The 25,953-nt window shown below is 33.1% G+C and overlaps 1 protein-coding gene across 6 annotated transcripts in view; it reads right to left on the reverse strand.

Moving 5' to 3' along the window:
• The window catches only part of PlexA (plexin A), a 519,944-nt gene that overhangs the window by 14,797 nt on the left and 479,194 nt on the right, over positions 1-25,953 (reverse strand). For all 6 annotated transcript variants that reach the window (XM_072546050.1, XM_072546049.1, XM_072546053.1 and 3 more), the window contains one exon: positions 25,462-25,699. In XM_072546050.1, coding sequence (XP_072402151.1) covers positions 25,462-25,699 — 238 coding nt within the window. The remainder of the gene's footprint in view (positions 1-25,461; positions 25,700-25,953) is intronic.

Consider the following 25,953-nt stretch of genomic DNA (forward strand, 5'->3'; position numbering starts at 1 on the left):
CCAGTCAATAATCCTGAAAATTTTACCGATGAAGACTTTGCTCCAGGTGAATCATTCATACAAGAAAGAGATAAGAAGACACTAGACCAAGAGAAAAAAAGTGGATTAGATAAGGAAAAGAATAATAAGGAAGTTAAGGAGAATAAAGAAAATTCGACACATGACAAAAAGTTTGAAGTATCTTTTGTTGACATAATTCCACTACCAGGATGCTCAAAAGATGACTAAGTTGGAAATAAAAGATGCAACCACAAAAGCAACAGGAAGCAACATTCCGAAATAATGACGTCAACACCAATGAAGTTACTTCTAGAAGAAAAACATCGGAAGAAGGAAGAGCAAATGAGAAATAAAGCCAGCAAAGGAACCAAACGAAAAATGGGCCGCGAAGAGTCCAGTCCTCCGCGAATAGTTCCAAAAAGAAATTGTATAAGAACACCGAAAATCACAGAAGATATATCATCTGAAGAAGATGATGATGACGATGACTGTGATAGGGACGTTAACGAAGATATTTGCACAATTTGTGGCGAATTCGGTAAAAACAGAGAACTTCGGATCCAATGCAGCATTTGCGGCCAATGGATAAAAATTGTACCAGTTTCGAAGGCAAAATTTACATTTGCGATTTCTGCATTTAATTATACTTTAAATGGGGGTAGCAGTGGCCACTTTTAAAACCGATTTAATTTCTTTTTGTTGTTTAAAAATTTTTCGTAAATAGAGTTTGAAGTACTACTAATGTTTGAAGTTTTATTTACGTTAACAGTACAGTAAAACCTCGATATAACGGACTACTTGGGGGGAGGGGGTGTCCGTTAAAGTCGAAAGTCCGTTATATAAAAATATGGTTAAAATAAATCAAAATACTTTGTTTTTAAAATATATATGTACACTGTAATTAGATATATATAAAAAATACAAAATACAAACAAAATTCTATTTAAGTAATTGTCTTCGGACATTCGTCGTGAAGTGACGTTGCTGTGGATATCGACGCGCTTGCTATCGGTTATCCCGTTTTGAACAAGTTTCGTTTGCTCTTTCCATGTTTGCTGTTTTTCTATGATCAACTCCCTAAATACAGTTTAATTTAATAATCAATAAATGTTGTTAGATCGTCGAGATGCGATCTTACCTCTGATAACTTCATTTTTAACAGTCTTGTTTTGTCGTCTTGTTTGCTATCTTTATTTCTGTCCTCATTTTTAAGGTTCATAACTTCATCTGTTATTTCACTTTCAGTCATGATGTTATACCCAGGGTCACCTTCATATTCTTCTAGCAATTGTAAAACATCTTCCCCAGCTACATGTTCTCCGGCATTATTACGTATTGTCCTACAGAAATTAGTAACTTTCAACCGTTCTAAATCTATGTCTGCATCTTGGCCATCAAACAAATCCTTCCAACCATTTTTTAATGTTTGCTCTTTCACCTCCTCCCATACTGCAGCAAAATTAAAAATTGTTGATTTTAAATTGTAAAACCTTAAGTTTTGCAAAGTACGTTGCGCTCTTGTATCTTCTGCATTATCTCCATCGTACAATACAACCATTACTTTGTCTAAAAACTTTCTGCGATATATTCGTTTCCTGCAAAATTATTCCCTGATCCATGGGTGAAATAAGCGATGTTGTATTTTTTGGCAAAAACATACACCTGAAGTTTCCATCTTCTGAACTTAGAATATTTTCAGAGGGTGAGCAGGAGCGTTGTCTAAAAGCAATAAACATTTCACCTCTTCTGACGGTATTCCCAATTTCTCGTCTTGAAATTTTCTCACTGAAGTTATAATTTTCTATGAAAAACCAATTATTGAAAATATCTGAGGTGAACCATGCCTTCTTAGAACTATAATAAACTATAATATGAAAGGGGCATATGGTGCATTACATCTTTTAAAACCCTAAGTTTACGAGATTCGCCAACCACTACAGGTATCAATCTATGCGATCCATCAGCGTTAGCACAAAGCAATGCCAAGATCTTGTCCTTGCTGTTCTTCCAGAATCCGATTTTTCATATTTGGAGGCTTGTGCGCTTTCAGGTAAAGTACGCCATAACAAACCAGTTTCGTCAACATTGCAAATCTAAGATTCTAATAGCATTTTGTTACTTACTTGCTATATGTGCTACTAATTTTTGCCTAAAAGGTTCTGTTTGTTCTTTAGGTGCAGTTGAAGCTTCGCCGTAAATTCTTTTATCCAAGATTTCGTGCCTTTTACGAAAGTGCAAGAGCCATCCATTACTTGCTCTGGTATGTCCATATGATTTGCTAATTTAATTGCAGCAAATATCAATTCGACTGCTCGGACCAGGATCCCACAGAACGTTGTTGGCCATACCATTTTAAGATTGCTTCTTCCAGTGAAGTTTTACGAGCCAATTTGATTCGTTCTCCAAGATTGCTATTCTGCCCTACATCACACGTGAATGCAAATTTATTTATTTTGTTTTTGTTTTTTTATGTCCGAAAGTTTGCTTTTTTATGCCGTATTGATTACTAATGATTATATATATGAGACGCATGTGTAATATTAACAGTATGTTTTTATTTTTTTTTACATTTGACCGGATTTTTTGTCCGTTATATCCGAAGTCCGTTAAATAGAGGTCCGTTATATCGAGGTTTTACTGTATAATCTTTAAAGCTATGTAGCAGTATAAATAAACCAAAATGCTTAGGCGGTCACTATTCCCCCTCCCCTTTCCGTACTCATTTCAACCCACCTAGAAGATTGCAATACTATAAATGATTATGTTAAACAGTCAACAATGCACAGAAATTAAAAAGTACTGGGTTCAATATAGATTACATTAGGAGTGTACTGGGTCATTGTTAGCCAATGTGCCCGAGAAATTTGCGCCGATTATAATATTGATAAAATATTTAGGTATTCCTATTACAACAGACGCCATTAAACTTAAACTTTTTGATATGGAACATGGTACTCCCGAAGTAGTGGTAGCGGTTTCACTGCGTTCACCAGTAAGTCAAGTTGGCAGAAAAACAGGAATATAAATCAAGCAAATGTGATAATATAATAAAGAAATATAATAAAGAAACGCAAGCTGGTATACTTCGGTCACATTATGAGACATCCTGAAAAATATGATCTTTTACATCTGATCATTCAGGGAAAGATCCAAGGTAATCGTGGTCCTGGTAGAAGAAGAACATCATGGCTGAAAAATCTAAGACAATGGTATGGAAAATCAACTACCTCGTTATTTAGAGCTGCTGTCAATAAAGTCACGATAGCGAATATGGTAGCCAACATGATATCCAACGATCGATAACGGTCATGGAACTAGAAGAAGAAGAAGAAACGTGATAAATCGCAAGCAATATATCAAGTGTCACAGATGTAAACCATTCAGTCATTACCGAGATAAATGCCCAAATTTTACCGAACTGACGCTCGCTATCAATCCAGATATGTAGAACCGGAAGAAGAAACTACCAAAAACTACACTCAAGTGTCTTACCTTCTACAAATTGCAATTAAAATATATATTAACTAGCATAATGGCAAATAAAGTGCCCAAAAACTTGCGCCGATTATGTATAAAAGAAGAAGACATATTGATGTGTGATACCATTTTATAAGAGAGGCTACTCAAAATTAATTTTGTAGAGATAGATAAAGTATTTAGATTTAAATAATATGCCAGATTTAGATAATATGCCAACAGATTTATTAATTGAGAGTTTCTAGAGAGTTAAATGTTCAATGTAAGTATTCAGGAATTTCTGATTTGTTAATATTTTGAAATGTGGGAATTTTATTATACCTACAGGGTGTTTCAAAAAAAGGTAACCCCGTCTCTAGGGTAGGTAAAAAACTGAAAAATAATTGGGGTTTGCTTGGTAACAAATTTTTGTAACGCCATCCGTTTTCAACATACAGGGCGTTGAAGAAAAAAAAATTTTTACGCATTTTTTACGATTTTGCCGAAACTACTGGCAACATTGTAATGAAATTTTATACGAATATGTTTTGGAAGCTGATATATCCCATGAATTTGTTTTTATATCTGATTCTCATAGAGGCCGCTAGTTACACGGATCGTACTAAGTATTAGTCAATATAACTTTTTTAAGAGTATAATTATTAATCAAAATGTCAGGTAAACTTAAACATCATTCAATTTTACACGAAAAAGGTACTCTTGGTAAAACTCGATACTGTGTACCGTTTTGGAGTATTTTTATTTGAAAATTATGAAGTAATAATTGATGCTGGTATAAAATAGTTAGTAATTAAATAAAACTCACAAGAAGAAAATTAAATTAATGACTAAGAACATAAAATAAAATTCAATTACAGTAAGTGTTCAAAATGCCCTCCGTTTTCGCGAATACGCAAGTCTATTCTTTTTTCTAAAGATTCCATTAACCTTCTAAACGGTAGGGGATCAGCTATGATGTCATTAAATTGAGGTTGAATTCTTTCTTCCAATTCTTGGCGTGAATTTACCTCTGTAGCATAGACTTTTTCCTTAATATACGACCAAACTGCGTGATCCAAAGGGTTAAAATCGCATGACCGAGGAGGCCAATGAATCGGAGCTTCTGCACCTCTACCAATCCATCGATTCGGAAAATGATTACTCAACCAATTACGACACCTTCTATCAAAGTGTGGTGGAGCTCCATCGTGCATAAAAAATAAAGATCTTCGCTCGTTTAGCGTTAAATCTTCTAATATCTCGAATAAGGAATTGTTTAAAAAATCAAGATACATATCACCATTTAAATTTCCAGGTAGAATATGATAACCTATTAATTTATTACCTAAAGTTGCTGCCCAAACATTAACTTTAAATGAGTGTTGGTAATGTGGTACCCTTTTGACTCGTGGATTCTCATCACACCAGTAGTGTGCATTATGGGAGTTAAACATACCTTGTCGCGTAAAGGTGGCCTCGTCCGTAAAAAGAATGCATTTTTAAAAATTTAGATTGTGAGCTGTCATTTGTTGCAAACCGGTAGATCATCTGGCAAGAGCTCTTGGACTTGTTTGTAATGATAAGGATGTAATTGCTGTTCTTTCAGTATCCGCCAAGTACTTGAAGAAGAAGTATTTGTTTGTCTTGCTATATTCCTTACGCTAACTGTTGGATCTTGATCAAGTAAATTTAAAATTTTATTTTCTTTATTAATTGTTCTTGTTGTTCTTGGTCTACCAGAATTTATTTTATTTGGTCTCACATTCCCAGTTTCACGACAACGTCGTTCAACGGTTCTAAATGTTTTTTTACTTGGTAAGTTTCTTCTAGGAAACTTTTCTGCATAACGTGTCACAGCTGCACTAGAACATCCTAAACATTCGCCTAAGGTTAATAACATGTCAGTGTATTCAACATTTGAGTACATTTTGATTTGATTTTACAAATAACAAGGTTTCAAAACTCTAATTATTATTGATTAATCGTCATAACAATCAATAATTGTCAGATTTCCATGGCACACTTGGAGAAAATAGAGGTATACCTATTAGAACTTTATCATTACTACCAACATCAATTATTACTTCATAATTTTCAAATCAAAATATTCCGAAAACGGTTTACAGTATCGAGTTTTACCAAGAGTACCTTTTTCGTGTAAAATTGAATGATGTTTAAGTTTACCTGAAATTTTGATTAATAATTATACTCTTAAAAAAGTTATATTGACTAATACTTAGTACGATCCGTGTAACTAGCGCCCTCTATGAGAATCAGATATAAAAACAAATTCATGGGATATATCAGCTTCCAAAACATATTCGTATAAAATTTCATTACAATATTGCCAGTAGTTTCGGCAAAATTGTAAAAAATGCGTAAATTTTTTTTTCTTCAACGCCCTGTATCTTGAAAACGGATGGCGTTACAAAAATTTTTTACTAAACAAACCCCAATTATTTTTCAGTTTTTTACCTACCCTGTACCCTGTACCCTGTTTTTGGAACACCCTGTATATCAAATATTTTATAACGGTTACTCTGTGTAAGCCATCTCTATTAAAAATAAACTTTCAGTTTATGTTGCACATTCGTAACAGGCACATGTGTCTTATTTCTCTTGAGTTTTAACAAGCAACATATTGTTGCGACCAATGATTTACTGCAAATATCTGGAAATTTAAATATGGTAAAATTTGTAGAGCGAATCTACTGATTCATTTAAAAGTAATATATATTCTGTATCGTTCTCTATTATTTGTGCATAATACGCGTAATATTCTAGAAAATGTTGACCTCTTAATAAGAATGATCAAAATTAGCAAAAAAGAAATTAAACGTGTTCTCTCCTAATTGATATGAAGATGAAAGAAAATTACTCAAACGAAACACCAAGAAAAAAAATCAAAAATTGTATAAAAATATGGAAAAATAGTTTAGTAAGAAAAAATTAATAAAACAAGTAAAAAAGGTCATTTAATGATATTCAATCACCCTGTTACCATAACTTTAAACTAAGTTCAAATAAAGCATCAGTTATCAGGACCCCGTCGTTTTTAAAATTCACTTAATTTTTATCAAAATGTATAAACAAAAAACAATATTATTTGGAGCATATGTTGAAATGATAACCTGTATATATATTTTGATAATAATATATGAAAATATCAATAGGTTAGCAATTACTGATTAATTTATTACGGTTTTCAACTAATTTCATCATAAGATCATAGAAACTTATTTACCTAAAATAACCATTTGAACATGGACATAAATTTCGCAAAGAAAAAAGAAAGTTATAATAAATATAAAAGCTTAGGAATTCTAAGAGCAAATTAATAAAAATGTAATCAGTAGTGATTGATCGATTTTTTAAAGGTATGTAAGTAAAATCTTTATTTTGTCAAATCACATCAGTGAACATAACATCACATCATAAAACGAAAAGTGAAAAGTTAAATAACACGTTTAATATCATTACGGAAGTGAGTCAAATGACAGATAAATGGAGAAGTTGAATCTTGTTGCCTGTCTACGGAACCAAAGAGATGTTCAACAATATACAAGTTTTAAGACCATAAAACTAACAAAACTAACCTTAACAAAGTAGATCAAGACAAATACAATTTTCTTTATAAGGCAGCTAATAGACTATATAAGTAGAATAAACTAATATCCATATGTTATTCATTGGTTCTGCAAATTAATGAAAACAAATTGATAAATTTTACATGAAGATGTGACTACATCCTGATTCAGTGCTAAACCTAATATTTATTGTCACTAGAGTTGGATACTATGAGAGGAGAATTACATAGAATGTTTATAACGAATGATGTGCATGATGAGTATAACAGAAAAAAAAAAGAGAGTCATATGTTGCGAGACAGAAAAATTCTTCTATTAAAACAGAAATTTTACAAAGACATCACCAATACCAACCTGGTAACACTAACTATTATATATATGGGATTAAATTTTGAACAAATAAACAGAAAGTAAAACGTTTAAAGATGAAATATAGGTAAACCAACCAGTATAAATGAAGACTAATGACGATCATATCCTACATTTATTATAAATCAAGTAAGTACTCTAAATAGCTTAAAATCAACTTTTCTCACAATTGTTCTTGATATCTTTAAATCCAACAAAAAGAAGATATACTTTTTTTTTAAATGACTTTTTTGTTTCAGTATACACGTAACAAGACATGAGAAATATGTTGCGATGGATAGGGACGACTGGAGAGAAATTCTTGAGGAAACTAGGAACCCACGCAAGGTTGTAAAGCCAGAATGATGATGATACACGTAACAAAAGAACAAGCATACCAAAAAGCTCCAAGTTTGCAACTCAAGTTACTGTACAACTAAAGAACTATACAATTATGGACCTAAATATGGAACCAAAATACTAGAGAACCAAGGATTTTCCCGTGACATTCGTTAATACAGGTATCTAACAACTGCGTTTGATAAATTTGTGATAACAATATGTAATTACGAAAACAAGCAATATATTGAACGTAATTTTTTACTTATAAATAATATATAAACAATGTAAAATCGCTATTTGATTTTAAATACTAAAGGTGAAGACTAGTAAATTATATGGAAAAGTGACACAAAATCATAAAAAATCCTTTAAATTGAGGGTTTGCAAAATTATTTTGGTTAGTTTGTTGTTTAGTTATTGCAAAAATAACTTCAACAGTTGATTTTTTGAAAATTATTAGTTTTTCTAAAAATGCACAAAAAACTTTGATTTCCCTTAAGAATAAGAACAATCTCACAAATATTTAGCTATAAAAATTACTTAATAGTTATTGTTGAAATATATATAAATTGAAATTGTTTATCCCAAAAAGCTTTTATCTGAAAGCACCGGATTGAAGAAAAAGGCTTACTCTATCAAATCAAATCATAAAATGATTAAAAAGTTTAAACTAAATATTGTAGAATAGGTGTGCAAAAGTACTTTGATGTCAAGCTTATAAACAATTAAAATAACTCAGACCCAATAACATGTAGGAAATTAATTTGTTTGTAATGTTTATGTTGGCATTTTTACACGAATTACAAAAAAAAACATAATGTCCTACGACCCTTAAAAGCCGAGTTAGCCCTTTATTTGTCAAAAATTCACAGGAGCTTTGTTTATCAACAATAAACAATTTAAAAAGAACCATTTGGAAGATTAAAAGTTTAAGTTTAGACAAAAAAAAAATTTAAAATGATTCATTTTAAAATGAGCCATCCATGAAGCACCAAAGATAAAAGGTTTAAAAGCGAAACGATTTTACTATGTAAAAAACTGAATTCACAAATTCAAATTTCTAATAGTCGCTATAGGTCCGTTTTTAATCAACGAAAATCTATGTTTGGGATACTTCGTTGCAGAGATTATAAAAATTCAATTAGTTAATTTGTGAATTGTTTATTAAACCGGGTAATTTGTTTAAATAAATTAAAATAAATATTTATTTTGCAGAATTTTACTTTTCTCTTATTATTAGTATAGTAGACTCGCGGTTATCCGAGGTAATTGGGACCGTGACTAACTCAGATACGGAAAAAACTCGGTTAACACCGAGATTGGTTATACAGATAGAAAAACACGTAAATAACGATAACTGTGGTTATATTAATGACTACAAACTAATACAGTACTGTACATGAAAGATAAAAACATTTACCTTATCAATATCACTGTTTAAAAAAGTCTTTGATTGATTTTTGCGTAAGCTTCATTCCTCTTTTTGAGGCGGCGATGTTGCGCCAACGTTGAAAATGAAGGACGTCTATTGGTGTCGATTCCTCTTGATGCTCGATGCTTTTAACCCATCGAAATGAAAAATATTTTCAATTATCTTATGTGTATCTTCTTCTTCATGGTTGATGTTTAGATCTAGATCAGCAATTACGTCATCTGTCAGTTCCATTACTTTATCTCCATTCATCCAATCGATGACGTCTTGGTTTCCGATTGGCTAGGTTCGCTATAGTATCAACTTCACAGTCATCAGTTTCTTTTCGAAGATCCAGTGTTTTGTTTTCTATCTGAAATAATTTTTCCATGTTTTTTGAATAGGGACACTTTTACGTGGTCCCATACAGATGCAATCCAATAGCAAACATCTTTAACCGTGATCTTTTTCAATGCGTCAATTAAAGTCAGCCCTTCATCCAGGTTGTTCAGAAGTATCTAAAGGAGCCTCCGCCGATAATTCATCTTCATTGCTTTTATAACGCCTTGGTCTAGGATTTGCATAAAAGACGTCACATTGAGTGAAAGGAACACAGCTCTTATGTCACCACTAATCAATAAACTAGCGTCTGGGTGGGATCGTGCGTTGTGCAGCAACAACAAAGCTTTCGTAGTCAGATTTTTGTTTGTTTGATAGGCATCAATGACTGGTACGAAGTCATTAAAAAACCAATTCTTAAAAATGCTGCAATCCATCCATGCATTGCGTTGTTTTTTATATGTTGTAGGTAAGCAATTCACTTATATATCTTTGAATGCCCTTGGATTTTTGAATTTTCCTATTAAAAGAGGTCTTAATTTTAATGAATCAGAAGCATTGTTACAGATCATGATTGTGACTCTCTTGCACTGATGCAATTCCTTCATTTTTAGCGGCTAGTGTTTTCGCAGGAGGCATTTTAATCAGTCCATCTTTAAGGATAATGTCTTGTAATTTTAAATAAAATGTTCCAATTTCAGTTGAGTCAGCAGAAAGTTTTTCTCCACAAAGATTCAATTGTCGCATACCATATTTCTTCTTCCATGAGTCAATCCATTCCTCACTAGCACAAAAGTTTTCTCCTCCATCCATAAACTTCTTGTGGAATGCAATAGCTTTTGCTTGGAGCACTGTTCAATTTCAGTTACTTCTCCAACACCTAAATCTGAAGCAACCTTTATTGATTCACCCCTATCCAACTCACTCTAATTAACATAGGAACAATAATTGTAGACAAAACGCGACACACAAATTTTTGGAAATAAGGCGATGACCAATTTCTGAAAGTTCCGGCTCTAACTATTCATAATATTGTGACTCACCAACTACGACTTTTGTCTCGGTTAATCAAGGGGCTCGGATAACCTAGACTCGGATAATCGCGAGTCTACTGTACTAGAAAAGGTTATGAAAAGAGAGGTAACTTAAATATTTATGTATTATAGTTATAAATAATATCGTTTAAAAATAAATTTTACAAAAAAATCTTCGATCATTAATCGAAATCGAAAGAATCGGTCTTCATCTTTAGTATTTAAAATGAAATAGCAATCTTACGTTGTTTATATATTGTTAAATATCACAAAATTTATCAAAAGCACTTGTTAGATACATGTATCAAAGAGTACAATATCACCAAATTGATCAAAAGCAGTTGTTAGATGCATGTATCAAAGAGTACCACGAAAAAGGCTTTTTATTTGCTGATTTCTCTGGTCTACAACCGATATTACAATGCGAGATGGCCTAAAATACAAGAAAAACTAAAAAAAAAAAAACTGAATATATGTGTCAGAATAAAGTTAAAAACTTTTGATTCCTATTTTTGTAGCTTTTATTCACATTCTCGATCTCGATTAGAAAGCTTGCAAGAATTACAGCGGTGTTGTCAGTTTTCCCGTAAAAAATGGGGAAAACAAAGATTTATTATTATTATTATAATTAACAAGGTACTGTTAGTGAATTCTAACCATAGAATGCTCCTGAAGTGCATAGAATCGGACTTATGAATTTTCTAACTATTTAAATTTTATACTCAAATATCGTTTGAAAAGTTTTAGGATTCTCGAGAGGACGTCTGGAAAACTAGAGCTTATCGCTTGCTATAACGACGAGTAAATACAATATAAAAAAGATAGAATAGAAATAATAATTGAATAAAATAAAAGTAAGAATTAACTACTACATTTCATAGCAATAAACAACAATTTTAATCAAAAGTAGTTTATACTTAACGTTTCACAGGACACCTAGGAAATAATTCCCTTTAATATGTATTTTGAGAACGATTTCTGATGTGAAAACGTAGAAACGTCAAATAAAAATTATTACTAGTGGCCAAAATTATGGAAACTTTACAAAAATTATTGTTTTTCCAGCAACACTCGTCTCATGATCGTGATTTATATAGTTTATCAGTACAATTACATTTTTATTTTATTGTTTTATAATTCTACTTAATGTTTTATGTATTTCTTACTCTGTATATATTAACATAATTATTTAATAAAATATGGAAACGGATTCAAGCGAAACGCCGAAAATTCGAGATTTGTGAATGGCAATACTGTATTGCATCAGGGTTTTGCTAGTCAGTCAACGACCCAATTGGAAGCATTTAGTACAGTTTCGTGCAACTTCCAGTGTTTACTAGTGAGTTCAGGTAGTTGTTACTAAGGTGATATTGTTTAATTGTTGGAGAGGAATACATCAGTGTCAATTCAACGAAAATGGCACCAAGAACTCCAAAACGTGTTGACTGGTCGCCAGGAATAAGAGCGAAAGCAATTATCCTTCGAGAAGAAAGTTACACATTTCAAGAAATATCAATCAAATTGGGTGGTGGCGCCAAAAAATCAGGTGTAATGAAAGTTTGTAATCGTTATATAACACTGGAACGACAAAATCAGCAAAAAGAACAGGCAGAAAACCGAAAGTAAGTTATTACGATGAGCGTAGAATATGCCGACTTAATTTAGAGGATCGTCACAGATCCACAAAAGAAATTAATGCTATTGTCAAATCAACTGGTTACAAACATCGGACCGCACTGTTAGCAGAAAGAAGTGTGAAAATGGATTGCGAGCACGAACTCCTAGAAAGAAACCGTTCCTGAACAAAAAACAGAGGCAAAAACGCATTGATTGGGCTTTGGCACACAGAGGGTGTGCAGAATCTCGATCTTTGAGAGTGACGGAGTGAAGTTTGTTCGCCGCCGACCGGGGGAAGACCTTTTGCCCCAGTGTGCTACAGTCACTATGAAGCATCCTGTGAATGTCATGGTATGGACCACTAATGGAGTTACGTTTAGCAGTAAGAGAGGGAAATATTAATGCAAAAAAATATCAGGAAGAGATACTGCAAGCCAAACTGCTGCCGACTATCAGAGCAGACTAACGATGACGTTACTGTCCTGCCTTGGCCTGGAAATAGTTCCGATCTAAATCCAATAGAAAATTTATGGTCAAGGCTGAAAGTGTTAGTATCGCGCCGAAACACAAGTACCAAGACAGAACTGATAGAAGCCATTATTCAAAACTGGTTTAGAGTTATTACACCAGAATATTTGGCTCGTTTCGTGAACTCCATGCCACGCAGAATCGAGTCTGTCCTAAAAAACAAAGGTTATCCCACCACATACTAATTTTCTTGATAAAAACCATTGTAGCATTTTTTTTAAATATATCTACTAAGAGCTAACGGCTGTTGTTCTACTTATTTTTAAATTTTTAGAGGGTTTTTCCTCTTAAAATAGATGTTAAATATTAAGTAGAAGCATAAAACGATGCAATAAAATTATATATAAACTTATAAATATCGTAAGTCTTGTGAAAAAGAGGAATGCTGATAACAAAACTAAAATTTTTGTAAAGTTTCCAGAATTTTGGCCACTAGTGTATAAAATAAAAAAATAAATAAAATAAAAAATATAAAAACGGATAGCAATAATGATTACACGGCAGGGAGATGCTCTGGCGTGCCTTCTCTTAAATATAGCATTAGAAAAGACTATAAGAGATGCCGAGTTACCGGAACAATCTTTAATCAAGTCAACGAAGATTACGGCTTATGTTGACGATTTGGATTTGATCGGTCCAACCATCCTAGGACTTAAAAAGATGGTTTCCAACTGCTTGACGGCCGCACAAAATATGGGCCTTAAAATAAACGAGGAAAAAACCAAAATATTGGCGTCGATGCCAAATAACAGAGATAGAGCTAAAAACGCCGAACAAAACTTTAGCATAGACCACTATAATTTTAAGATGGTAAATAAGTTTACCTATCTGGGTTGTAATGACAAGCGATAATGGCACATCTGAAGATGTAAAACGAAGGATAGTGATAGCGAACAAATGTTATTTTGGACTAAATAAGCAGTTAAAAAAACAAAAATTTAAGACAAAAGACCAAATTAACAATATATAGAACACTCATCCTGCCAGTGGTGACATATGGGTCAGAAACATGGACCATCTCCAAAACAGACGCAACTCTGCCCGTCTTCGAAAGGAAGATACTAAAGAAAATAAAGAAATAGTTCTAAAAACTTCTAAAGAAATAGTTAATGGTAGAGATGTAATATCTTTCATAAAAATAGGTAGGCTTAGACATGTGTCGAGATCAAATGAAAATTACTCACGGTGGTGTGGACAAGGACTCGAGGAAGATCGCCGCAGCAAACTGGCAACGGTTGGCGATTGACAGAAACGACTGGCGAAATTGACTGGGGAAGGTCGAGGCTCATCTAGGGCTGTAGCACCATTGATGATGTTGATGAATAACGATTACATACCAGAAGAAAGTAAAATGACAAATGGAAAGAAATCAGCAGAATACCAACGAAAGTGAGAGCAAAGTGGAGGAGCAACTATTAAAGATTATGAAAAATTTAACAGAAAAGACAAAATACCTAGCAACGGAACTAAAAAAACTTAATAGTTCCAAGGAAAGTCCCAATGAAATGGAACAGCAACTAATTAGTGTGAAGTTAAAAGTAGAGCAGTTCTAGAGACAGAAAAGCCAATGTTATATTACAAGATCTACAGAACTAACACAAGAACAGATGAAAATCCAAGAGAGAATAAAAAAAATTACAAAAATAGAAAAATCCAATGGCAGGAATACCGGAATTGGTTATCAGAAATTAAGGAGATACGTGGAATAAAATAAATCAAGAAACCTAAAAAACTAACATAATAAGAAAAATGGATATGATACAAAGAATGGAGCCGGAAATGGCTATTGAAAAGGACACGAATAGACAAAAACATAATAAATACGTTCAATTAAAACTAAGAACAACGCTTCAACCACGAAAAATATAGATTATCTTAGAACTTGATTTATGACAACAGAAGGCAGGTCCTGGCCTTTGCGGACGATGTATTGTAAATGCAAGAACTAAAAGCGAACTGCTGAGGATTTTCAAACTCTTTGAAGCGAAGGCTAAACAGTATGAAGAAGACCGCATATGAAGACACACAACTGAAGACTACCACAAACAACGAGAGTAGAGTATTGCCTCACAAAGGTAACGGAGTTTGAGTATCTAGGAGTAACCCTAACAAATAAAGGGGAAGAAAGCCAAGAAATTGAGAAGGGGATTGCGAGAGGAAGGAAGACCGTGGGAGCTATACACAAACTATTAAGAGCAAAAAACATTTCCAGAGAGGCAAAATTGAGACTATACCGGACAGTTATCCAACCCACAGTCCTGTACGGAAGCGAAACATAGAAACCAAGAACAAAATTATGCTAAGATAAAAATGGTGAGCTAATAGCAGATGAAAAAGCAGTGCTAAAACGGTGGAGAGAATATTTCGAAGCACTGTTAAATAAACAAAATCAATTTACGAAATAGAAGAGCTAAAATTAGTCGGAGAGGCTGATGCAGACCTATATGCATCAATAGAAGAGGAAATAAAAGATGTAATAAAAAAAATGAAAAATAACAAGGTCCAGGATGCGATACAATAACCGTAGAAATGTTAAAATATAGAGAACAAATAATACAGAGTGAAATATCAAAGTTAATCCTAGATGGAATGCAGAAATAATGCCGGAACAATGAAAAATTGCAGTGATATGCCCTGTATATAAGAAGGGAGAAAAGATAGACAGCAATAATCACCGGGGAATATCACTACTAAACGTTGGATACAAAATACTTACCAAAATATTAGAAGGAAGACTAAACAATATAATGGAACAAACAACAGGGGATTATCAAAGAGGATTCAGAAAAGGTAAGTTACCTATAGACCAAATATTTACAGTAAGACAAACGCTGGAAAAATCCTATGAACGGAATACCGAACAACATCATCTTTTTGTAGATTTTAAACAAGCGTATGACTCAATACTTACAAACTAGTTAATTTGAAATTTTATTTATGATATTTAATTCTGTTCAACTTTGCTACCAACTCGGAACGTGTAAATCTATTGAACCAAAAATGTCTATTTTTCAGGGAATAGAACCCTTGCTGATATGCACAATTTCCAGAAAAGTACGTTTATGTCTGTTATTCTCGGTGTTCAATATTTTTGGATCATGAAAATTCATAATGTGGTTATTTTTAATAAAGTGTTCTGCTAGGACACATGAAGGTTTAAGAAGTCTACAGTTACTTTTGTGAGATAAAATGCGGCAGATATATTTCTACCAGTTTCACCAATATAAACCAAATCGCAGTTTTTGCATGATATGGAATATATATAACATTGCATCTTTCATGTATTCAATTTTAGTTTAGTTTTGGTGTATAATGAAGATAAAGTTTTAATGTTTTTAGTTGCTATCTTTGTATCAACATTGAGTTGAGAAGCTGATAGGGAGTTGATTGGATTCGAAATGTGCAAAGAAGGAAGACTAAATAAACAGTTGTTTACCAATTTCAATGGGTATGAATTGTCAACCAAAATGTTATGTAATGTAAGTAGATCTTTTTGAACAAACTGTGGATGGAATTTTCCTACAAATAGAAATATCCCAAGAGCAAACTGGATTTACCAAAGGTAGAGGTACTGGAGAACACCTTCTGAACATAAGACAAATAAAATAATAAAAAATCTAGGAAATTCAATATCCCACTACACATTTTTGTTTTATAAATTATCGCAAAGCGTTAGACAGGGTCAAATGGCAACACATGATATATACTAAAAGAAGTAGGCGTACCACAACACTTAATTTCGGCTATAACTGAACTATACGAACAAACTACTGGAACAGTTAAAATGCTTGACACACTCTCAAACGAATTCCATCCAGAACTAAGTGTCAGACGAGAATGTATACTGTCTCCACAATGATTTAACATATGGCGTCTATGAAAGACGCCATTAAAATGTTCCGCTGGAGAGGAATGTTACGTGGTGGTAAATAAGTCCGTGGACCGACCACAGGACAAATAATTCAATTCTAAATGAGCTAAAAGGCAGCAAGCGGTCCAGTAAAGTCCATCTCCAACAATTAATTGTTAATTGACATGTTATGAGAGCAGACACAGAAAACATGGAAAGACTTACAGATGGACACAAATAGTTGCAGCCTTCAAAGTCATTCTATCCGGTATATTGAGGAATGACTATTCAGTTATCTGAAAGTAAGCTAAGCGTAAACATCCGTTTAGTTTGCATTGGTCACCAAGTTTAATCGGTTTGCAACGTTGCCAGATAACTTCGTAATTCGTGAAATATTTATTGTAGAGTTTTGATATCAAAAACTAAAAGGTGAAATAATTTTTTATTAAAATGAATAACGTAAGTGGCGTAAAAAATTAGATTTTGAGTGCACAAGCTCGTAAAATCATTATTCTGTTTTAAAATTTACGCAACAGGAAGCAGAATAAAATGCACTTCTTATTGAGTTATCCAAAGTACAAGAACGAGTAGAGAGCAATAAACGACAAAAAAAGTCTTCGAAAATACAGCTAGATGCATATGATCAAGGTATCTTATGGAGACAGATATATAATTTTCACCTTGGCGATCAACAAGTTCCCACAATTAAGACAACTCATCAGAAATTTGTAAGCGAACTGAATTATGCAGGAAGTAACAGTCGACATAGAAAAATGTCGATAGAAAAACAAGAAATTAGACATTTAAGGCTGCAATACCTGAGGAACATTAAGGAAGCTAGAGAAGCAAATAAATTTATAGTGTTTACTGACGAGGCTTATTTATTAACGAGTCTTATTTCCAAAAACAATTGGTGTGACAGTGTGAACAGTAATAATGGACTTAGAAAACCCGTATCAAAAGGACAATGTTTAATTATTGTTGGGACAGGAAACGAAAAAGGTTTTGTTCCTGGATCATATTTGAGGTGTAGGTCGACGTCAAAATCTGGAGACTATCATGATGACAAGAACTTTACAAATTTTAAAAAATGGTTGTAAGAACTTTTAAGTAACTTGAATCCAAATAGTGTAATAGTGATGGATAATGCACCATAATACACAGGAAGTACATAATAGTACATAAATGAAAAAGTCATCGCAACTGAACTTGAATTAATATCAAAATAGCCATTCAGACAGCCAAGATTTTCAATCAAATTCTGACAGCGAAAACACCGATTTTAATATTATTTCAATAAAAACTGATAAGTGTATTACTTCACCTAATTACATATTTTATCAATTACCTAATTTTACCTCTAAAATAATAATCGATTAGACAACGCCGCATAAATGACTCTCTTTATCGCTTCTCTCGTTCGCGGTTTCAGATAAATACGTTCCACTGTACTATCCTAGGAAAGGTAGAAGGACGAACATCACAGGAGAGGAAGATCTCCAACAAGACGGATCGATCAAAATATAGGATTATGCAAAAGACCTATGCATCAGTTAGAAGAAAAGACCAGGGACAGAGATCTTTGAAGACGGATAATGCACGTTTAATTTATTAATGTTTTGTATTTTTATAACGATTTTCGAACTGGAAATCGAAACGTCAAACAAACTTATATTCCACTAAAATTGTGGTCTATGCCCAACAAAAATAGTAAAAAGCAATTTTAATGGTTTTATGCATAAATTTTTTTGGGTTCCTAAAAAGATGAGTAAAAGCTTTGGAGGGGACAACATATGTTTTGAACTAAATTTATTGAAATGCATGAAAATAAACGATGTTTATGGAAAGTAAACAAAAAAAAACTACTTTATTAAAACTACGACGAAAACAACGACTGTTAAAGGTGTTTGCTCTAATTATTTTCGTTTTAGAACTACATAGTTATACACTGAACGGCAAAAAAAGTGACCACCCTATATATTTCCGAAAATAAAAATTCATTGAAAGTTTTATGCACTGTTTCATATTGCGTCCCAATTTAAATATTTATTGTTTTTGACAGTCTTGATGTTGTTGTTTTCTATAGTAGCTGTTTTTGCTTCTAAGTTAAAAACATTAATTAAACACTAATTTATCTTTTCAAACGTGGATTTCGACTAAATAAATAATTAAGATATGGTGTTATCTGTTTGAATTATTGCATTGCTACAAGACGGAAGAAGTCAAGTTTATGTATCCCAAACTTTAGGTAATCCGAGAACTACAGTATGAAGAGCTTTCCATCCATCGCTTTATAGACACTGGTATATACGCACGTCGACCTGTTTCCGATTGTGATGGAACTTGTAAGAAATCGCCATTCCACTGCAATTGCTGCAGGAAACCGTCTGCAGAAGGTTCGAAATGTGAATGTAAGTAAGAGAACGGTTGGAAGACGCCTAATGGCAAAAGGCCGGCTATTGTTCCCGAATTACAACCCAGACACTGTAGGAATCGATTAATTTTTGCTCGACACAACATCAACACTGGGATATACAGGATTGGAGCCGAATTCTCTTTACTGATGAATCGCGGTTCTGTTTAAAGTCTGACGATGGCCGAGAGAGGGTTTGGAGATGGAGAACTGAAAGATATGCCCAAGCTTATATGTCCCAGACACGAAAGTTTGGCGGTGGTGGTGTCATGGTTTGGGATGGAATCTCATTTGAAGCTCGAACTGAACTTATTTCATCAATGGCCCATGAATGCTCACCGGTATATAGAGGATTTGTTGGCAGAAACAGTAGTTCCATTTATTGGGGACAATTTCGTCTTATGCATGATAATCCCCGGCCGCATACTGCAACAATCGTGACAAATTACTTGGGGGAAGTAGGAGTTAACACTCTAGAATGGCCAGCCTGCAGTCCTGATAGGAATATCATCGAAAATCTTTTGGACATACTTCATCGTGGCCAATCAGGTTAGCCAGAATGTCTTGCAGAACTTCAAAACATGCTTCGTGAAAAATATGAACGTATTCCTCAAGTTTTTATTCAAAATGTGTTCCTTTTCCTTCCAAATCGTATGTAAACGATTAATAATGTTTTAGTGCATAATACCCGAAATTAGACAATTTTGTTCAAGTTCACTCGTCATTTTTATTTTTTGTAATTCGTTTCAAAATTCCACTATTTTCTTTTGTAGCCTCCTAATTAAATAGGTCCATATATTACAAAAGAAGAAATATTACACGCATTAAAAACAATGAAGAGTGGGAAAAGCCCTGGACCTGATATGCTTCCTATACAAATCCTAAAAATTCTAGATGAGAAGCACATTGATGTTTTAGTGACACTCTTGAACCAAATTTATAGTTCAGGCGTATTACCCAAAGAGTGGTTAACATCTATTTTTATTTGTCTCCCTAAAAAGAAAAACGCAAGAGAATGCAGCGATTACCGCACCATTAGCTTAATGTCTCATACGCTAAAGTTACTACTTAAAGTCATCCATAACCGAATATATCACAAACTGGACATATACGTTAATAATACACAATTTAGTTTTCGCAAAGGCCTAGGAACACGTGAAGCTCTTTTTTCACTTAATATACTAATACAAAGATGCCTGGACGTCAATCAAGATATATATTGTACACGGATTCTACTGTTGCCGGTCGCTAAGCCCCGCCTTTGACGGCGTAGTAGACAGACCTACCACGTGTCGCTCGAAATAGATTTTAGACTCAGTGCTTGTTTCCTCTTTAACTAAGAAACATAATAACCAGTGCCGGACTAAATGCTATAAAAGATGGATTTTAAAAGCACTTTAAAAATTCATAAAATTAATAGGCAAACTCGGGAGGTAATTTCGAATGCTTTTGAATTCATGAAGGAAGAAAAATCCTTAGGAGCGCCGCAAATTCCGTTCGACCGGCTATATGAACGCGTTGTTGTTGCTACAGGTGTATCGGAACGAAGTATTAGAAATATCGTAACAGAAAAAAGCAAAATAAATGCTGGTGAAAGTTCGTCATTCCAGTCTCCGAGAAAACATAGAAACAAAAAAAAACCTAAAACTGACCTCGACGATGCCGATAAAGCTTTATTAAGAAGAATTATAATAAATACATATACCACAGATAAAATTGTTCCCACGATGCCAAATATTTGGAGAACATTTAAAGAAACCGGTTACTCAGGAGGTATGGATTCTTTACGACAAGTCGTCAGATCTATTGGTTTTCGATGGAGAAAAACAAAAACAAACAGAAAGCTTTTGATGGAAAAACAAGATATTCGTCACTTAAGACTGTCATATTTACGTGCCATTAAAAGCTATAGAAAGGAAAATAGGCCGATAGTGTATATGGACGAAACATACATCCACGCTTCCCACACAGTTGATACTTGCTGGAATGATGACTCAAATGAAGGACTTAAGAGGCCAATATCAAAAGGACAACGTTTAATAATAGTACATGCTGGTGGAGAAAATGGATTTATAAAAAATGCACAACTAATTTTTAAATCAAATTCATTAACGGGAGATTATCATCACGAAATGAATTTTGAAAATTACAAAAAATGGTTAGTGGAAAAACTAATTCCCAAATTTACCCACGAATTCTGTGCTTGTAATTGATAACGCCCCTTACCACAATGTGCAAAAAGACAAACCACCAAATTCGAATACCAGAAAGAGTGAAATGATTCAGTGGTTAAGAGCAAAAAATATTTACTTCGATGACGGTATGTTAAAACCAGATTTGTATAATTTAATAAAAGTGCACAAGCCGAGTTTTAAATTATATGTTATAGACGATCTTTTAAGTCAGCATGGTCATAGTATTCTACGTTTGCCTCCGTATCACCCTGATCTAAACCCCATCGAATTGGTATGGTCTTCTCTGAAACAACATGTTGCACAAAAGAACCTATTATTTAATATAAAAGCTGTGCAACAATGTTGTGAAGAGTTTTTTTCTGAATTTTCAGTCGAAGAGTGGAAGAAACGATGCGATCATGCAAAAGAATGCGATAATTTAATTATAAATGTAGGTGAGATTTCGGACTCTGAAACTGAAAATGAAGACGAGGAAGAGGAAAGTGATTTGGAGTAAAAGTTTAGTTTGTGTGTGTGTGTGTATTGTAATCATAAAACCGCAGGTCAGGTTACGCAAGAAAAAACAAGTAGAAAGTAGTGTTTGTATCAGTATCTCAAGAACAGTTCAAGTGAGTATCAGATATGTCTACTAATAGCTTATTTTTTATTAAAGAAAATCTTTTTTTTTTGCTTAATTAAAAATTATAATACAAAAAATTATTTAGAATTTTTTTTATTTAAAAAGAAATTGCCAGCTTTTTAGATTTTTAAAATAACTGTAACCTATTCTTTCATCACATATTAATTTAAAGCATTTTTAATTTGTTTCTTGTTATTTACATTACATAGAGTTTAATATTGATTTTGATAAAAGGAAATAATTAATCATTTTATACAATACAACAAATTATGCCTTAATGGGCTTAATCCGTCCTATCATTTCAAAGCGAAGTTCGCGCGTACAATCTTTTATCTCTTTATTTCGAATACTTTCTCTGTCGCACATCGACTCAAGTTTGCGCATACAGACGTTGCTCCCACTGGCAACACTACGATCTGTGTGCAGTACGCATGTTTTATTGACTATAATAAAGCATTCGATAAAGTACGACATAAACATTTAATGAATGTCCTGAAATCAAAGAAGATTGACTACAACGACCTCAGGATCATATCAAATTTATACTACAAACAGCGAGCAAAAGTACGTGTTAACGAACAGCTGTCAGAAGAAATTGAAATTAGATGTGGAGTAAGACAGGGATGCGTATTGTCGCCAATTCTTTTCAATGCCTACTCCGAAGAGGTCCTGAAAAAAGCTCTTGAGGGTGAAACAGCTGGAATAAAGGTAAATGGAGTTCCCATTAACAACATTAGATATGCGGACGACACTGATCTTAGCCGAAAACATTGAAGATCTTCAGAGACTGGTGACCAGAATAGCAGAGTATGGAAAAGAGTATGGTCTAACAATGAATGTCAAGAAGACGAAATTTATGAGAATATCGAAAACTCAAAGAAATAACGAGAATCTTCTAATAAACGAAACCAACGTCGAAAAAATGGACAAATATGCATACCTGGGAACAATGATTAACTCCACAAATGATTAGAATCAAGAGATAAAAATAAGAATAGAAAAGGCTAGAGCAAATTTCAACAAAATGAGAAGAGTTCTATGTACCAGGGATTTAAAACTGGAACTAAGAGTAAGGTTGGCGAGGTGCTATGTTTTTTCGACTTTATTTTATGGAATGGAATCTTGGACCTTGAATGCGACATCAATGAAAAAACTGGAATCATTTAAGCTGTGGGTATACAGAAGAATTCTGAAAATATCATGGACAGAACACGTCACAAACAAAGAGGTTCTGGGAAGGACGAACAAAGAAATGGAAATTTTAAATTCAATAAAAACAAGAAAGTTAGAATATCTCGGACATATTACACGTGGAGAGAAATACACCTTGCTCCAACTGATTATGCAGGGAAAGATCCAAGGAAAGAGAAGCATAGGGAGGCGTAGAATGTCATGGCTGCGCAACCTGAGAGAGTGGTACGGATGTACATCAAATGAACTTTTCAGAGCAGCCGTCTCAAAAGTCCGAATAGCTGTGATGATTGCCGACCTCCGCCGCGGAGATGGCACTTGAAGAAGAAGAATTAAATAAATTGTGCTTAGGGATCAAGCAGTAACCATTTTTTGTTTTTAAAATGAAAGATATTGAGTATACAATATGAAACAGTGCATAAAACTTTCAATGAATTTTTATTTTCGGAAATTTATAGGGTGGCCACTTTTTTTACCGGTCAGTGTATTTAGTTTTCGTTTTCAAGATCTTCATAAAAAATCCTAAAGTGTCACATTTTTTACTATGATTCGCTTGAAATATTTTTTTTAAGACAAAAAATCAGACTGTTTTAAAATATGCAAAATTATATTGTTTCACAGCTGTATCCAAATAATAGCTAAATTAAGTTTTAAAAAATTGTGGGGAGATTTTAGAAGTAGGTGAGGGGGTATAAAAACAATCTTTTAATTGCAATATTTTCTGCTGTATATGTAACTACCACCATATATTATCTACCATTATTAAGCATTTACAAAACAACTAATAGTACTAAAACTACAACCCAAAAAGTTTACTGTACATAAAATAAACTATGAAGCTACTTTCATTAGTATAAGCAGCCTTTCTATATTAGTTTAATTACATATGATAATTTATAGTCTCTATAATAGAAAAATAGAATATCTTGAAATTCTATCTTGAAAAAAATGTATCCTTCATTCACTTTCCTATATAGTAAATACCCGATATTATGGACTTTGACTGTTGGAATGGGCTACCTAATTCTGACGTCACAATGGGCGAGGATTTAAAAACCTTTCCAAACATTTATAATTTGTGTGTATTTGTCCCATAAGAAGTTAAAAATATTGGTTTTTTTAATTGTTTGAAGAATAAATAAGGACTTTTGGTTATGAACGTTCATTCTGTGCGATTGGTATTATTTTTTGTTCGTGAATTTTTTAGGTAAGTATATCATTTTTTTACTGTATTTCATGGTAGTTTGTTGTTTTTATCAGGGTTATTTCAAAATAAATCAATAAATCATATAATTTATTTACGAAGTTGAAAAATATTTGAATTAATGTTTTATTCTTTTTTCGATGCCATGCTTTTTTCGGTAAATTTATCCTGTTAAGTACTGAAGATATTCGTTTTCTCGTAGTTTAAGAAGGGGAAACCTTTCTAGCCAATTGCCATGAGTGTTTAAAAACATGTTTTTTTGAATGTTGTAATAGTTTTTTAGTTTATTTTTTAGATCTGGGGATATAATCTTTAGTAATGTTTCAGTAATGACAACACAACTACTATTAACTATTTAAACTACGAGAAGACGAATATATTAAGTCTTTTAGAGCATAAAATAACTAGCACTTAAAAAAGATTAAAACATTAATTTAAATATTTTTTAACTTCATAAATAAATTCAATTACTTATTGATTAATTTTGAAATAATCCCGATAAAAACAACAATATATCTTGAAATACAGTAAAAAATAATTAAAGTTTGAATCACACCATAACATAACCTTAACATACTAGCATTCATAGAAAATATCTTAATCCTTTGATATTCCTACCTCAAAAAATCACGAACAACAAATAATACCAGTTGCACAGAATGATTGTTCATAATCAAAAGTCCTTATTTATTCTTCAAACAATTAAAAAACCAATATTTCCAACTTCTTATGGGACAAATACACACAAATTAGAAATGTTTGGAAAGGTTTTTAAAATCCCCGCCCATTGTGGCGTCAGAGCTTAGGTATTCCATTAAATGTCTAATGTAGAAGAAAGTTTAATAAACTTTCCAGTTTCCAAAGAAATGAAACTACCAAATCTAATTTACAGAATTGAAAATAAAGCTTTCAAGTTGCTCGGCAATCTATTTACGTCTCGTTCACATTGCACTGCACGTTTCTTGAAATATTCGATTTTGCTGAATAAGTATTGATGCATATATTAAAGAACTGTTCACTAGAGGTTTATACTCAACAGAATTGTCGCATCGTGCGGACATGCTAATTTTTAAACATTTAAAATTGAATACGGTAAACAACACGCAGTACAGTGTCAGGTGAACAAGGGCTAAGAATATCAAAAGATATATGACGAAAAAAATTCAAGAAACACAAAGGACAATACAAACGCTTCCGATGAAAGCAAATGAGGCAGAGATGTAAAATCAAATTTCAAGGATAACATAACGTAATTGCGACATAATGTAATTAAACTAATGCGGAAATAAAAAACAATCTGTAATGCACATGATAGTATTTTTTGAACCTTGAGGTGAGGAGTAAGACAGGACTCCGATGTTGTAATGTAATGAACCGCCTACAATAACTACAACTTCAGGCAGTGCTTCACCATTAGGTACATCTTGGTCATTAACAGCGGGAGGTTGAGATTCTGGAGGACGGCAAGTTAGCTGTTGGCGAGATAAAGAAGTTACATTACAGGAACTTTTTCCTATTAGTACTTCAACATCTGATTCTTGGCAAGCACGATCAATATTTTGACCCTGAAATAAAAAAATACATTTATTAAAATTATTATCCAGATTTAGCCCATGATCCAGATTTGAGTCATAAAGTACTCCCTCTCTGTATGGCATACAATAAGCACACATAATTAAAAATCAATATAAAACGTTACATGGAGTATTACAAACGAACATCTAATGTAAAACATGTCCAATCAATATAATGTAAAACATTTTCGGTAGCATTTAGGAACTCATCGAAAACTCCAGGGAATCGCCTTCGAGGGCATTCT

Source organism: Diabrotica undecimpunctata, chromosome 10 (genome assembly GCF_040954645.1).
Source record: "Diabrotica undecimpunctata isolate CICGRU chromosome 10, icDiaUnde3, whole genome shotgun sequence".
Lineage (NCBI taxonomy): Eukaryota > Metazoa > Arthropoda > Insecta > Coleoptera > Chrysomelidae > Diabrotica > Diabrotica undecimpunctata.